Source organism: Pocillopora verrucosa, chromosome 11, assembly GCF_036669915.1.
Source record: "Pocillopora verrucosa isolate sample1 chromosome 11, ASM3666991v2, whole genome shotgun sequence".
NCBI classification, from domain to species: domain Eukaryota; kingdom Metazoa; phylum Cnidaria; class Anthozoa; order Scleractinia; family Pocilloporidae; genus Pocillopora; species Pocillopora verrucosa.
In genome coordinates this window covers 20,253,939-20,270,823 of record NC_089322.1, presented here as the reverse complement: position 1 = coordinate 20,270,823, position 16,885 = coordinate 20,253,939, and the positions used below count along the sequence as shown (strand labels likewise).

The 16,885-nt window shown below is 37.8% G+C and overlaps 2 protein-coding genes across 3 annotated transcripts; both read right to left on the bottom strand.

Moving 5' to 3' along the window:
- Positions 1–940: 940 nt before the first annotated feature.
- LOC131772843 (tyrosinase-like) lies at positions 941–3,611 on the bottom strand. The gene is made up of 3 exons (XM_059088803.2): positions 3,489–3,611; positions 2,199–3,110; positions 941–1,083 (listed from the first exon to the last, which is right to left on the bottom strand). Exons 2-3 carry the CDS (start codon positions 3,004–3,006, stop codon positions 941–943), a joined length of 951 nt encoding a protein of 316 aa, XP_058944786.2. The 5' UTR covers positions 3,007–3,110; positions 3,489–3,611.
- Positions 3,612–11,421: 7,810 nt separating this feature from the next.
- On the bottom strand, positions 11,422–16,090 carry LOC131772846 (uncharacterized). Of its 2 annotated transcripts, none has more exons than XM_059088806.2 (6): positions 16,068–16,090; positions 15,235–15,317; positions 14,662–14,973; positions 13,825–14,136; positions 12,117–13,025; positions 11,422–11,836 (listed from the first exon to the last, which is right to left on the bottom strand). In XM_059088806.2, exons 2-6 carry the CDS (start codon positions 15,290–15,292, stop codon positions 11,715–11,717), a joined length of 1,713 nt encoding a protein of 570 aa, XP_058944789.2. In that variant the 5' UTR covers positions 15,293–15,317; positions 16,068–16,090; the 3' UTR covers positions 11,422–11,714. The 2 variants fall into 2 exon arrangements, with proteins under 2 accessions (XP_058944789.2, XP_066030700.1); XM_066174603.1 differs by lacking the exon at positions 16,068–16,090 and adding an exon at positions 15,839–15,873.
- Positions 16,091–16,885: the final 795 nt, after the last annotated feature.

Sequence of the window (16,885 nt, the reverse complement as noted above, 5' to 3'; positions counted from 1 at the left end):
GCCATCCGCTAAAGGCGGAACAGGCGGTTTTCTCAAGAGTAAAGTTTGTTTCTACGAAAACAATCGGTTCTCTTTTCATCGAAACTCATTTGCATGTCACGGGTGCGATGCTTGGGGGCAGTCACAGATACAGCGTGCAGCTAAACGGAAGTTGCGTGACATGACACTTACGCATTCACGTTTAAGTTTAATAAAAGGTAAATAGGTGACGTGATGATTGAAGCGACAGATTTTTAGAAGAGAGGATACAAAGTTCGTGGCGTGGTGGGTGTCGACGATAAAAAATAAAACAGGATTTGACGACCGAGAATAGAGTGTACCCCACAAGTTCGGTACACAGCGAAGGTATCACGATAGGCTCATGACGGTAGTAAATTATAAATTGACTTACAGTTAAATTATTCAATAAAAAATAAAGGCATTGCTTTAACAATCAAGATCACTTAAGTCGCTTCTCTTTGGTCACATCTTTTGTCTTTTGATAATTTTTTTTCCTTTAATTTTCATTATTAACGTCTGTTGTAACCGATAATTTGCATCAACACTTGGGTCTAATGAGCGAGCCTCTGTAGTATTTAGAGATGGAACGACGCTGCAGCCGTGCAAAACTCCTCTGCACACCATAAAATCTGTTTACCAAAGTCTCGCCCATCATTTATTAGATTCTCTTCTCTGCTAAATACTCTAAACGGAGTTCATTACCGAGCAGTAGCTTTTTTTGTCTTTTTGACTAAATAAAATAGACTTTGGAATAACCAAACGCTCTAAACTTGCATGTTATGGAAACAGCACAACTTTACCACGACAATGAAATTTAGGGTTAAACCAGGAACCAAATACAACTTTTAATGGATTCAACTTTATTTTGATATTCATCGTATACTTAATCGTCAGATACACTTTATTAATTCAAGTGATATTGCAAATTAATATAAGCTAACTAATACAACGGCTGCAACAGCTTCTCCAATTCTTTTGCACGTTTCACTTCAGATGGCTTTAAATGGAATACCTTTATTATCTTTTCAGTGACACCAGAAAACTGTCTCCGTGGAATATGGTGAAGAGCACTGAGACTTAGTCCTACAGAAGAAAATCAAACGAAACAGGCACATAATGATAATGATGATGATGATAATAATAATAATGATAATAATAATAATAATGATTTATTCACAGCTTATTCACATGAAAAGATGTGGCTCTTCATCTGTGAAGGCTCTACAAAATTACTAACTACAAGAATATACAATAATCAAGAAAAATTACAAGTATTGTAAAACTGCTAAGTTACTATGTGATCTATACATTTTACGCATGTGTAATAAATGAATGCAAAAGCGGTCTTGAGGAAGGAAAGGGCTTACAAGAAAGACAAAGCACGCGCTTTCAAAAATATTTTTCAGAGCCTACAGTATTCCCTAAAGTCCGAGCAGCTTCTTATTTTGACATTGACATTGATACTTTTTACTTGATGATGTACTCGTTTGCACTCGTATAACAACAGAAGAGGCGATGATTACCGATATCATCAATGTCCAACAAATGTTATATATTTTTTCATATAGTTTTTCAAGGTCCGAAAATTTGGAATTACTTACCCAATGGTATTGGGTAGTCTGAAACTTCTTCGAAGTTTATTACTGAATCTACAGATATACCAACTCTTAACATTGGTGGTTTGGCAAAAAAAATGTTTCCAATGAACGCGTATCGCTTATAGGCATATATTTTTTCTTTTTGTTTTAGCAGGAAGGAGTCCATAGTAGAAGCCCCATGGGTTCTTGAGGCCCTCTTGCCATATATTAATATATTGTTACTAACAAGTATTTTAAACTTAATGATTTTGTTATGAAACCCATCTTTACATCTATGAATGGCGAATAAAATCGGTATTGTATTGCGGTATTATAACATCACATTATGCGGAGCACTGAGTATGGTTGCCACCAAAACTCACGACAAACTCATTAAACCTGTGCTTTACTACGAACCCGGAAAGTTTAGACTGTTTGTTTTTTTTTTCTTGCCAATGAGACCACGAATTTTTGAAAACTGTATGTTTATTGCTAAATAACAGATTAATCAATAAGACAAAAAAATCTTCATTTATATGTATTGCAGATATTTTTTGCTTTTTCTACCTTTGAGAATATTCCCCCAATGATAATTTTACACAGAAAAGATAACATACCCACCTCTTAAAAGAGGTAATAAATTGGCGGCTTTCCTGGACGACTGATATTCTACTCGAACACCTTCCGGCTGCGACAAAAGGTTGAGTACGTGCTGAGGTAGCAATTTAGATCCTGGCATAACCTCTTTGATACCAGGAAAGAAGGCATTCTTATGAGCGTCACTTTTCTTCTGCCACTCGTCCCAGATCTTGTCAATAAATCCGTGGTGAAGAAAAAACTCCGGGGCAGCAGCTGAGTCTATCGAGCACATGGTGCCGTCTATCAAACAGTGCACAACGTCGTGAAGATTCACTCGGAGCATAAGCTCAAAATCAGTGAAGTTACTCGCTGGTATTCGTAAGACTTCTTGAACTGCCACAGAGTCAGGAGGGTTCCCATTAAACCTCCGTGCTAAACACCGAGGACCTGGCTCTGGTAAGGAATTGGCTGGAAGTGGCACGATGCTCCAATTGGCCTCTCTGAATGGTCCTGTCTGGACACAGCTATACGGCCCTATGCCGTTCCCGCCGAAACCAGAGTTCGCGGTGTGCCATAGGCTTTCTTTTTTCACAGTGCTGAATGGATTTCCAGACACTGAACTCCAATCCCAGTATGCTATCGTAAAATTGCAGGCTACTTGACGAAGGAGGTTCTCGTAAAGCAACATGAAATAGCGATGCCATGTAAGGAAGTGCGTTCGTCCATGAATTCCAGAGAAAAACTTATTTCTATGCCGATTGATTAACTCATCATAGTCGTTCTTAAATTTTGGGTCAGTAGAAGCTGTTAATATGACTTTAATGTACCGTTCTCGCTCAAGAGATGACATGGAAGTGAATTCTTTTCGAATACGAACGCAGTTAACCAACTGGCCTTGAACACAGGTGCATCTCTGCCCGCATTGATCAAATGAGGTACTTCCTTCTTGGCAAACTAGAGATAAAATCAAGACAATTACGCTTTTATTATAAAAATAACCATTATGTTACATATCATCGCATAAATTTCAAAGCTTTACAAATGTGACGAATCCTCAATTAAGATGCACAAAAAGAAACAACTGCTACATGTTTGTATATCTACAAGATATACGAGGGAAAATGTCACCAAGGCAGAGTCAGAGTTTGAAACTTCTCAATGGCTGAATTGTAGCAAAACAGTCTTACTCAGTTTGTTGCACTTCAGAATGTTGATTAGCAGACCCATTAACTTTTATGATGGAAGACTAAATGTAAATACACATTATCCTCTAGAAGAAGCCCCTTTGACGGAATCATACTGCGACTGACACTAACGAATTGTTAGACATACATGGACACGTGTTGTTGTTGCATGCTTGGGACTCCGAGCTACTTCCTGAACAGTTGAGACCACCATTGGTTGGAGTAGGACTGGTACAAGTGCGACTGCGTGTTTGTGTTCCACCAGCGCATGTTTGTGTACAGCTGCCCCAAGCTCCCCAGTTTGACCAACCACCATTGACTATATAGAAATAATTGACGCTTGATAGGTTATTGTAAATGATATCTATATGTTTCATTTTTCCAAGAAGAACTGAATCAATCACAGTCTGCTTGAATTACGTCGGCTTAATGATATGTGCGATGGACTTGCACAATGCTAAAAATATCTTGGAATTTTGTGAAAATTCTTAACTCCTACGGTAACTAATCAATGATCACCACAGCTGCACAGGTGATGCTAGATAGTGAAAAATGAAGTCGATCTCTACATGATTGGATGTGCGAGAAAAAGTGCTAAATATTTTCTATGCGGTTATAGGCACTAGTATTACTTAACAAACTGTCCTAACCGTAAAGTATTTCCTCGTCATATAATACACGATTTGCTAAACAGGGGGCATTAAGTACAAAATCTTTTTGTCCGTATCATCTTTGTAAGGAAACTTTTACCTGGACAACCATTTTTATAGCAGAGCTGAGATTGAGATCCAGGTCCTTGACAAGCAGCTCCGCCGCTTTGTGGTAGAGGATTGCTGCATGTGCGCATGCGTGATCGAACTCCACCATCACACGTTCGAGTACAAGTGCTCCAAACTCCCCAAGTAGACCATCCGCCGTTTACTTAGAACGAAAAGAAAATTTTACTTTACATCAGTCTGTTTTCGAACGGATTAAATAGATATTTGATCCAATATCTTATTTGGACATGAATACGTGTTGCAAGTTCGTGACTGGTCACTGTTTCCTTGACAACTTGTACCACTTCCACTCGGGAGAGGATTGGTACAAGTAGTCACACGTATTTGTGCACCACCACCACAAGTCTGACTACATCCACCCCAGATGCCCCACTCCGACCATTTACTATGAACTAGAAGTAACAACTAGGAGTTGAAAATTTTTACATCCGCAACTCATATTATCTCTTCCAAATCTTTATTCATTTCCTATCACCTTCTTTCGCGTCGAAAGGTTGGGATCGAGAATCGCTTCCACGGCAAGTAAGAGCACCTATACTAGGCGGGGACTGGAGCAGCTGCAACCGCTCCAGTCACGCCAGGCTAAATCATGCACCATTAGCTAAAAATTATAGAACACTTTGCAAGTTCATTATTACGCATTTTTTAACATTTGATATGAGTCAATCTTTGATTTAAAGCTAATTGCTTCTTAGCGCGATTCAGTAGTTATGGAGAAGGCCTTATGACGCACATGCAAGCGTGCCTATTGCATACGTTGAAAATGAAGATAGAAAGAAAGGGTAAGAAATCTTGATAGAACTCCTTGTCTGACCTGGGCAACTGTTGGTATTGCATGAATAAACCTCAAGAGAGTAATTCCCAACGCAGTCGGCACCGCCAGCTGCCGGTGAGGGATTAGTACAGGTCCGTATGCGTGTTTGCCTGCCGTTACCACATGTTAGGCTGCAGGCGCTCCAGGCTCCCCAGTTCGACCACCCACCATCAACTTAAAATATGAAGAAAATAATCAAATTTCTGAGGAAGAGATCTGCTTTATAAGTTATTAAAAATAAAAGTGATGTTTATGGATACAATAGAAGTGGACAGATATCAACGCAGTTTTCATTTGTGTTGGACTTAGGGAATTTGTAGAGGTAACAACATGATTCCGAGTGTAATTTGATGTTAATAAGCACGAGTAAATTTTTCAAATACAACAAAATGGATGTTTCATGGGACAAAGTTTAAATTAGACCCGAGAGAATCACAACATTCAGCTTGATGTGTTATGCCTACATTTTGCGGCGCTTGGTGTCCTCTTAATATTTTTTCTGCCTTACCCTTAGAGCACAAGAATAACACAAAGATGTAAATTTTTCCTCAATAAACTAACCCCGTATGGAAATGTCTTTGTGTAAATATTTGAATTCCGCAAAGATTTCTACGGCATTTTTTTGAAAAACATAATGCTTTTACGCTTCTCTACGTATAAGTAACCTCCTAGGTTTTTTTAAATCAGGGCTGCGGACTTTGTCACCTTTCGTTTTCGAAATCTTGAAGACGGAAACAGGCCGGACAGACCTCCGATGGTCAGGAAGCATCCCAGACCCTTTTGTCCCGGCAAAAAAAAAAAAAAAAAGCCGGCTTTGGTCGTAATTGTGAGACCATCTGGGCCACCAGGAAACATACTCCATAGTTCTTGATACCAAAGTACGATAATTTCTCTTGATGGCCTCTTGAGCACAGGCCTGAGTCACGTGACTCAAGTCAGGTAGCTTTGTCCAATCGATACGGTGCCTATAATCTAGATACGCTTCATAGAATACGAGTCGTAGGGGGGTTCTGAATAACATCCCTGGTAGGACACGTGAACTTGGCCTGATGCTACAAGAAGAAGAGTGAATGAAGTATATTATATTAGTATCCGTTTTGTTCTTTTCTTTTTTGTAGAAAAAGAAATGTGTTCTCGTAGTAATGCTCTTTTGTCTTCTTTCTTTCTAGTCCTATTTCTTCACGTAAAAAAAAATTGAATAAAAGAATATAAAAGAAAATGAAAGAGTCTCTTGTACCTTCGTTACAGCAAATCGGTCGTAGAAAAAAATGTGTGTCGCTTAGTTTCAAATGGTGATTGGATTTATATATTGAACCACCTGACCACCTGACCCCACAAACTCCACAGTTGTTAGAGTGTTCATAACGAGCTTTTCTACCTAGTTACTTCATTTGATGATTTCTGAACAGTTCCACTCGAAATACTGCCATTTTTTTCAATTTCCAACTTGCTAATCTTGTCTTTTCAAGCAAAAGACATAAAAGATCAAAGAAAGGTCCACTCGCGTCTTAAAAACAATAACAGCAAACCAGGCGTGATTGAAGTATGTCATCTAAAATATTGGACCACCCCTAACACAATACAGAAAATCCTGAGTAACTCTACAGGTGGTTAAATGTTAATAACCCGCTATTCTACTAAGTTCTTTCATTATTTAATTTCTAAACTTAAGGATCTTAAATTAAATGATTCATGCAAAAGCGAAACCTGCAAATGTGCTATAAATTTTTCCCCGTAATTTAAACTAGAAATCCTTACCTTCAACTTCACACCAAATTAAGAGCGTCACCATCAGAAAGAGAACAAAAGTTCTCGCCATTGTTATAAATGAGATCTGAAAAAAGAATGAAGTTATTTACTTCATACCACAATCAGCTTTGAGACCCAATTATCTCTTCGGTCACCCAATTGATTCAAAAAGAAATATTACAGCAAGTAATATGGAATACTCTGATATTTCTCTCAGCCAGCTGGGGGTGATCAGAATCAAAATATCATTTACCTTGCCGGAACAAAAAGAAAACTAAAACTATAGAAAGCACAAATCTAAGATGATATTTTCAAATCCACTAACCTTCTGTACCAGTGAATCTTGGTAAAAAAATTACTAAATATACTGAAACACAAAAATAAATGGATTAGGAAAATTCATTCCTCTTTTTTTTCTTTTCACATAATACTTTTATATTGTTGATGGACTGAATTTTGATATTCTTTTTTTTTTTTTTAATCATCCCCAACGTCTTTGGTAGACGTATAAAAAAGGAAGTAATTTCTTCAACAATTGATTAAAAACACTGTTACCTGTCGTATCCAATTCATTTTTTTTAGATTAGCCAATAATTACATCAAAATGATAGAAAACTAATTCGTTCAATCGCACCAGATGAGCTATTGAACAAAGCAGGACACCACATTTATTTTTCTGCGACACCATTGCGGCTAATAGTTATTTTAAGATTTTCGAATTTGTTTAAAAAAACCGTGAGATTTTGATAAATTTCATATTAAACAGAATGAAAGAGTAAGATGTTTTATAAATAAACAGAATTCAGATATTTGAAATACGGGCGAAGTATTGCCGCCAGGATACATATGCAGTACTTTTGATGATAATGAAAAGTTTTCTTCGTTCTAGATTTAAAATCTTAAGAAAAGATATTGTTAAAAAGACACCTTAGAATTAGTCTACCATTTTACTTACAGCGCGTTTTGTCTTGAACACCGTCGAAGCACTACAACTGGCTTTTGTAAAAGTCCTTCTTTGTTAAATTTTTATAAAGATTCGTCTCGAACAATGCACCCATTGACAACCAACCCCAAATATCAACTCAATATAGCCCTATTATATCATCATTTTCATCATCATTTTTCATTGTATCTACAAAATTGGACGATATTTCAATGCGATATCCGATGAAAACGCCTTCTCGTCCATATAACGTATCTGAAGAGTAATGGGTTCAAAAGGATCGAGATTCGTTCTGTAAGAAAGCGACTGACTGGTCAAATCCTAGCTTCATTAATTTGTTACAATTTACGAGAGAAGTAACAGAGGTTTGTAATCGTGAATGCTTGAGAGTCGTTTTGAATAACAGATTTAAGGAGTCTAATAATAAATTGTAGTTTGGTCGAGACAGTTTAGAATGTAATTCCCCTGCTTCAATGTCGGACATCTTGTTTAAAACGTACTTATTGCCTAGGTGAGAGGGCTAGACGGTAAGATATTTTGCTCGAAGATACTCACTAACTACCGGATACTGGCTGAGGATCATGGCTGAGAGCCAAAACTTTACCCTGCCAGCCCGACCTAACTCAGGCAATAATCATTTTACCATATGAACGTGGCATTTAGGTAGGCCGTACGGCTTTTCGCGGCCCTGCCATCGCATACAGCCCTCGTCCAGGGTTTTTTCTTATTTATTTCAATAAAGGGGGTAAATGTACATATAACAATGTACAAACCCACGTACTCACTTCAATAGAACTCACCCGGCACTTTTTTATATTTTATTAGGGCACTTTCCAAACTCGGTTGATACCACTGAGTTGTCAATAAATTGCAACTAAGTTTAATTTCGTGTTTTTCATGCAAATCATAAAAGCTGTTCAAAATAGCTATTTAAATGAATTCGATATAATCCTGTTAGATATTGGATTTGTAATCCTTTTTCGCGGGTATAACGCAAGATATTTATCAACATAAAACTCCATCACCTGAAAATCTGATATAAACCAATTTTCCGCTTTGTTTTTGAGAAAAGCACAAGGTTGTCATCTCTATCGCTCTTTTTACCTAAGATAACTTTGTACGAAACACTCTGATGGCCTATACACTGAGGAAAGTAAAACGTCTTCGTTGACTCTGACTCTGCCCTGAAAACAAAGGGATATTTGATAGTCAGTCAGGTGTCTTATAGCTTACCATTCAGCTGCGTAATTTGTTGCACCGTTTTTCAATAATAGATTAAAGATGAAACCAAAATGTGGTAAAAGCAAAAAGGCGGCGGACGAGGTGCAGCCGGGTGTCTCACTAACGTTCTTGTCAGACTTTATTGTCTTCTGTGATCTATTTCCAGTAACACGGAATTTATTTGTTCGTTAAAAAAGAAAAAAAAATCAAAATGTTGTCAATGGTGACGTCATCTATGCATCTGTCTTCCAATAGATCATAAGTAGGAGTCAATGAAAACGAGTATATAATTCAGTTCATCACATAGATACCTGATAGAGGTCTAATGGGCTTACGAGATGGCTGGTATTCCACCCGAACGCCCCCCTGGCTACAAGGATAGATTAACCACCTCCTTGGGTAATATTTGAGTTCCTGGTGGAAACTCGATTACAATAGGAAAGAGGTGGGCATCACTTTTCTTCTGTCAGTCATCTCAAATCTTGTCGATGAAGCCATGATGCGGAAAGATCTAGATAGGAGTTTGAACGGAAGTTGAGGTAAAAAAATCTTCCCACCACATTCTGGGGTAGAGCTGTTGCATTGTGCGCTATAGCCTTTCATTCATTGAGTTTCCTTAGTGCTTAAATTCGTAAGACAATGTAGTATTCATGACGTTTCACACGTATTGATTTCGTTGCTCTTAAGGCCTCAGTCATCGCTTTTTCAACTCAGATAAATCTTTACATTCAAGTCTAGAAATCGACCGAGGCATTGTGTTTTTTTTACTCATTTTGATTTTTTTCTTATTAAGGCGGTTTTTTAGTCTGTCAGGTAAATATTGATTTACAGACTGGTGAGAAGGTTGAGAAATAAGAAAATCGTACACGGCGAATGCACCACTTTTCCACTAAGTTCTTTCATTAGTTGGTTTCGAAACTAAGGAGTTGTTGATATTGAGCTGGATGATTTATACAGGAAAGCCTAACCTCTAAGTATTCTATGCACTTTTTGTCTCTTTCCTTTTCACTAAAAATCCTTACCTTTCATTTTACACCAAGCTAAAAGTGTCACCAACAGATAGAGAATCATAGTTCATCGTTCTTTTCATAAAATCTTTCGATAGATTCATCTCCAACAATGCACGCATTCATGACAGAATCCCAAATATCCAAATATCAAATCAATATAGCCTTTTGTATATTCATTTTCATTCTCATTACCCATTGTGTCTGTATTATATTTACCGAAAGATATTTGAATATGATATCTAAAATGTTCCCTCTTCTTTGATATGGTTGACAATTTATATGAATTGTAAAGACTCGAATAAATCTTGATTTTCTCTGTTACAACTGCTTGTCCAAATCATAGTTATCCAGAAGAGACATTCTGATCTTCACTCCTGAGTATGATACATACAGAGCATTTCTTTAATCGTTCAGTTATTGGAATTTACAAATGAAAAATGTACTCCTGCTTAATTTTCTAAAAATTTCACGAGATGAATCTTGTCATGAATTATTCAAATTCCACACCAGGCAAGTGATTTCATATCTTATCAATAATTTACGTTTAACTTTAACTTTTTGCACTCAAATTCAACGTTTTTAGCTGAGAGTTGGGTACATGATCATGAATTCGCAAAGCACGATGGAAAACTGATGGCAATACAACTGAATCCACAATTACTTCTCCTTGATTAGCAGCATTTGCTGTAGAATAATATAGAATTGGCAATCAGGTTTGTTGATACACTGTAGAGCAGTTTCCATTGAGTGTCGAATAAACAAAACCCAGCTATTCTCAGCGACCTATCAGAACAAAGGTTTATATCATCATCACTGAGAAAATGAGGACATGAAGTACAACGAGCAAAAACTTCTTGAAGCGAGAAAAGGCAAATGACCAAGTCCCGATTGTTTTCAAGTTTTCATCGATCTGATTGGTTGAAAGGATGGCGGGAGTTATCTAGACCATTCACAGAGAGAAGTAAAGTAGCACCTGTGCAATCTCGGTTTAATTTCGATACGCATTAAAAATTGTTCAGCAAAAGCAAGACACAAGCACGGAGCCTGAATCAAACCTTTGAATTAAGTTCGGCAAGTAATTTAGCTCGACAAGCTCTGCTGTGCTACTCGACACTGGTACGACAGTGATTCAGACAATACACCCCTGCCGTGCCAGACAAAATTCACAAATTATACTAATATATTTCGGCGGAATTGCGTTACTGCGGGGGGGAGGAGGTCATGAGAAAATTTCTCCTTTATGCAGTATGCGCTGAATTTTGAACGACATTAGCCCGACGTCTGAATCAGAGTAGTGCTTCCGTCGTGCCATAGTCGAACCTAATTGCAATTAAGTTGAGCGCGGGAGAAGCTTGACGTCTGAACTGGGACTAAGTGTAAATATTTCCTTCCATTTTCTGTTCTTTTTTTCGAATGCCAGAGCGAAAGAGTCGAATGATGCATTGTACTTTTTTTTTGTGACAGTCCATGTATTTCCATAGTTCCAATGTAGAACAAAATCCATTCAAACATTTGTAAACAAAACGGTATCAAAATCATTTTCACTTCAAAAAAAAAACTGTTTCTTCATCATTTTTATTGAGTTACATTCCACACTAGTTTATCCATACCACCAGGTGATGAATAAGTTACAACTTCCCTTACTTTTACGTCTTCACGATTTCATATTTTCCAGTTACTGTTTAAATCAGTTCAAGATTATTCAACTGGATACTGGTTAAATTCGTAACTTTTCAATGCAAGTGCAAATTTAAAGATTGATTATAATGGATATTTAAGATATTGGTAAATGTGATATAGAAACACAATTTTTCTTCGCTGCTTCTGTGTTTCGTTCCTCGGTGCTCGGTGCTTCAGCTCATGGCTGTATCATCTTTTCCATCGCTCTCGCTTCTCTAACCTCAGATGGCTTTACATGGAACAGTTTGATGACCTTTGAACTGATAGAAGAAAATCGCCTTCGTTGACTTTGTCCCTTGCCTGAAAACAAAGAGATATTTGATAGTCACATCTTTTCAAGCGTTTTTTATCATTCTGAGCCACCCTGTTGTTCGAAGTGGTGATGATGGTGTGGGGGAATTGGTGGTGACTGACATTTCGACGACCTTTGCAGGGGTTATCATCAGACTTAACTCTGTTGATGACCTCCGCGAAGGTTGTCGAAACGTCCGTCACCACTTCCGACAACAGCCCTTCCCAGGTCTACCTTCAACTGGACGATCATAAATACGACCAAAGATAACTTAGACCATACATATACCTGATAGAGGTCTCACAGGGCTTGTAGGTTGCTGGTATTCTGCACGAACGCCTCCTGGCTGGGATGAAAGACTAACCACCTCCCTGGGTAACACCTGAGTACCTGGCATAACCTCGTTGATAGTAGGAAAGAACGCATTCAGGTGAACATCACTTTTCTTCTGCCAGTCATCCCAAATCTTGTCGACGAAGCCATGATGCAGAAAGAACTCAGGCGCTGAAGCGGCGTCAGCAGAGCACATGGTACCACCAATCAAACAGTGAACTGCGCCATGGAGATTGAGTCTGAGTGCCAGCTCAAAACGTGTGAAGTTAACCGGGTTAAATTGCGAGACATTATTCACTGCAACCGTGTCTGGAGGGTTTCCAATAAATTGTCGCCTTAAGCATCCAGATCCAGGCGAGGGTGGAGCTCCCGATGGAAGGGGAGGGAGGCTCCAAACGCTCTCTCTGAAAGGACCCGTCTGTACACAGTCGTTGGGTGGAACGCCATTTCCGCCAAAAGAAGCATTGCCTCTATGCCAAAGGTCTCTGGGATTCGTTGTTCGAAAAGGATCACCCGAAACTCGAGACCAGTCCCAATATGACACAGTGAATCTGCAGTCAACCCGTCGAAGAAGATTTTCGTAAAGCAGGATAAAATAACGATGCCATGTGAGAAAGTGAATACGCTCATGAATTCCCGTCGTGAAGAGGATCCTATGGTCATTGAGAAGGCGGTCGTAATCGTTTTTGAACCTGGTGTCAGTTGAAGCTGTAAGAATGGTTTGAATGTATCGCCTTCGCTCTGTCAACGAGAGGGATGTGAACTCTTTTCTAATCCTTACGCAGTTAACGAGACGCCCACCAATGCAGTCACATCTCCGCCCGCATCTATCAAACGATGTTTGTCCCGCTTGGCAAACTAAAACTGGAGAAAACAATTTACATGAAAGACTGTCCTGTTCCTCTATCATTCCATTATCAAAAAAGGGCTACACTGTCTATCTGACTCTCCTGTTATGGTCTCCTAGCCACGGACCGCCCGCTTTCAAATATTGAATGGCAGTTTTTTTTGTTTTCTTACATCTATTCTCAAGGGGCAGATAATAAAGAAAAAAAAGAAAGAAAGAAAGAAAGAAAGAAAGAAAGAAGACAATAAAGAAAGAAAATTAGTATCGGCAGGCCAAAGGAAGCATCAATTATGTTTTTCTTTAAAAAGTAAAGCTACACTTTTTTCAAATTTTCGATTAAGATCCCACTTTGACAGAAAATACGTCTCTCAATATCTAAAAATTCAATAATTTCTGTTAAAAAGTTTATGCTTGGGAAGCTGATTCTGCCCCAAAAAAGTGATCTATCGACCGAACAGAAGAGCATTCAAACAAAACTTTTGCTGTTCATTAGGAGAAAATACGTATTTCAATTTATGTGAAAAGGCGAAGAATTGCGTAAAATTGCATTCATTAGCGAAAAAAACGATCATTTGCGCGTAAATCAGATTCAATTACGATTTTTGGCATTTTAATCAGTAGTCAATAGAAATTATGGGGCAAAAATATACTTTCATTTGCGCTAACCTTCAAGTCATGAACACCTTCTTGAATGCTGATAGAGACAGTACACAAATATTATCGTGCAGAAACCATTCATTCACATTTTTAACCTACATGAACAGCCAAAGGTGTAGCTCTAAGACTTACTGATGAAAAACTAATGAAAACAATAACCTGAAGCTCTCTGTATCCTGTAGACTGCAGCATACCGCAGTCTGCCGACGCCATTGTGACATCGATTTCTGTATTTCCTTCTCCGGGTGATGCTAAGTCCCTTTCGTCCCCACGTACACTGACGCCATCTTTTGATTGCAAAGTAAGAGTGCTTTCTCTTAACGGCTTCACGAGCACAGATTTGGATCATGGAACTCAAAGTGGGTCGCTTTGATCGATTACTGGTTCTTCTGTGACCGAAATACACTATGTTAAAGAGGGCGCGATTTTTATATTCTCGGTAACATCCCAAGTAAGAAACAGGCGTATTTCCTGAAAGAGGAAAAATTGGGTGATTTCACATGATTTGTAACTGAGTTTACAGAACAAGATACAAAGTCGAAGTGAGATTTTGAGTCATTTGTAAACAGAATCTTACTCTGATAGAATTGAAAAACAAAACGGAATATCTCGATAAGTTTCACATTATGAAATGAAAAACTTGTTTTTAGATCTGCTTCTTTTGTTGTTTATTATGAGAAAATACGCATTCATTTGTGTGAAAAGGCGAAGAATTGCGTAAAATTGCATTCATTAGCGACAAAAACGATCATTTGCGCGTAAATCAGATTCAATGACGATTTTTGGCATTTTAATCAGCAGTCAATAGAAATTATGGGGCAAAAATATACTTTCATTTGCGCTAACCTTCAAGTCATGAACACCTTCTTGAATGCCGATAGAGACAGTACACAAATATTATCGTGCAGAAACCATTCATTCACATTTTTAACCTACATGAACAGCAAAAGGTGTAGCTGTAAGACTTACTGATGAAAAACTAATGAAAACAATAACCTGAAGCTTTCTGTATCCTGTAGACTGCAGCATACCGCAGTCTGCCGACGCCATTGTGACATCGATTTCTGCATTTCCTTCTCCGGGTGATGCTAAGTCCCTTTCGTCCCCACGTACACTGACGCCATCTTTTGATTGCAAAGTAAGAGTACTTTTTCTTAACGGCTTCACGAGCACAGATCTGAATCATGGAACTCAAACTCGGTCGCCTTGATGGATAACTGGTTCTTCTGGGATCAAAATACACTCTATTAAAGAGGGGGTGATTTTTAGATTCTCGGTAACATCCCAAGTAAGAAACAGGCGTGTTTCCTGAAAGAGGAAAAATTGGGTGATTTTACATGATTTATAACTGAGTTTACAGAACAATATACAAAGTAGAAGTGAGGTTTTGAGTCACTTGTAAACAGAATCTCACTCTGATGAAATTGAAAAAAAAAACCGGAATATTACGATAAGTTTCATATTATGAAATGAAAAACTTACTTTTAGATCTACAGGCTATACTTTGAACTACCCTACGTGATCCATTTTTATAAATTTGCCAGATGGTATGAAGGGTGAAATCATTACCTTGGGTCCCTCCAATTACGGATAACGCCAGCAATGCTCCCGTCAGCAGAAGGAACATACTGCTGTTAGTTCATAAACCAGATCTGAAAAAGCGAAGAATGACAAAGCCATAAGAAGAGGTTCTACAAAATTCTCCGATCTCGCCGTTGTTTTAGTGCTAAAGTAAACTGCCCTTTTACTTCGCTCTATATACAGTAAAAAAAAGAAAAAAAAACAAAAATTAAAACGTCTGGTTCCCAAAGTTCCTCTGCGGCTGAACTTATGAACTTCTGAACTTCTCATGCAAGAATTTGAAGCTCCGTTAGGTTGCGACACACTATTAATGTCTATGTTTATGAAAATGTTCCTTGAAGAGAACGATTTCATTGCCATACAAGGTAATTTTAGTTTTTCAGGAATTATAATTTTTTGCCACCAAGATTTGACACTTAGTTGTGTAAAAATACAAACTTAGTTTTCATTCATCAGTTTGTATAATTGTTCTCCGTTTGTTGTCCTCTGGTGTGGCTCAGTATAGGACCCTGAACAGATTTCATTACGGTAGTTACTAAAAACATTACAGGATTTTTGGTGGAATTTGGGTGTAGTAAATACCAAATCGAACCTTTTTGGTAAGATTTGGCTGCACATCAGGATCTGTTGGATTCACTCGTGGATGTTTAAATACGATTCATGGTTGAGTTTTTTGTGTTTAGTCCGAAATCCGAAATTCAGACAAAATTTGGTAATAGAAGGACGTGCCCATTCGTCTCTTTGAATACACCCTAGAGCGGTAAAGTGTTTAACTCCAGGTAAAAATACCTAACAACTTTACAAAAGCTAGTGGCACTCACCTGATGTTTGGTCTCGATGGTTGTATAAACATTTGATGCACTTAGCTCCTTAAATAGCAATTTCCAGACAATGCTTTCCAATAACACTTTACTAACTCATCAATGAAAACTTCCAAATATTATTAATGATTTCCATATTGCATCCAAATACTAGTCTTGCCGACACTTTTTTTTCTTTGACGCTACCACCTACAATTCTTTTTCGTTTTTTTTCTTGTTTTTTTGTTAAATTATAATTAAGAATATCTCGATATTGTTACTTGAGAATTTTTCCTTCCAACTGGCGTTTTTGATGAAACAGAACGATTATTTTTGTCTTTCTAGGAAGATACTGAGTCAATCCTTTAGAACAATTTTGCAATTTCGACATTGATAAGTCCAGAAATTCTTCGCAATCGAAATCTTTTTACTAGATTTACTCTCGTTCCTATTTTTTTTCAAATTTACTCTATGCACATACCTAAAATCTTGTTGGAAAGGTAATCATCGAGTTTCAGGCAGATACAGCTAAAATTAAGAATGTTTCTAAGAGGCTGTGCTGTTATTATTAGAAATTACTGGTCATTTTTTTGATACCCTGCTCAAGGGACTAGCCTTGAAAGAATTGTAGTTTGAAAATAGCCACATCACTTGGGTCACCTTAAAATTTTAAAGGTTTAATAATATGAATCTGCGTCAAGCTAAGAGTTCATTTTCAGGTAAATGCAAAATGGATGTAATGTCTCCAAAAATGATATGTTCGAGTATTAGCGTCAATTTGAGACAGATCTCTTGATCTGTTAGATTTTTTCAATAATCAATCCTAGCGCTCAAGAGTG

Excerpts from the sequence above, each read along its gene's own strand:
- LOC131772843 (XM_059088803.2), bottom strand. The coding sequence starts at position 3,006 with ATGTCATCTCTTGAGCGAGAACGGTACATTAAAGTCATATTAACAGCT. Across the intron at positions 1,084-2,198 it reads TTTATTACCTCTTTTAAGAG|GACTAAGTCTCAGTGCTCTT; the intron begins GTGGGTATGTTA and ends TTTCTTCTGTAG.
- LOC131772846 (XM_059088806.2), bottom strand. The coding sequence starts at position 15,292 with ATGTTCCTTCTGCTGACGGGAGCATTGCTGGCGTTATCCGTAATTGGA. Across the intron at positions 13,026-13,824 it reads CAGGATACAGAGAGCTTCAG|TTTTAGTTTGCCAAGCGGGA; the intron begins GTTATTGTTTTC and ends TGTTTTCTCCAG. Across the intron at positions 11,837-12,116 it reads CCCTGTGAGACCTCTATCAG|GCAAGGGACAAAGTCAACGA; the intron begins GTATATGTATGG and ends CTTTGTTTTCAG.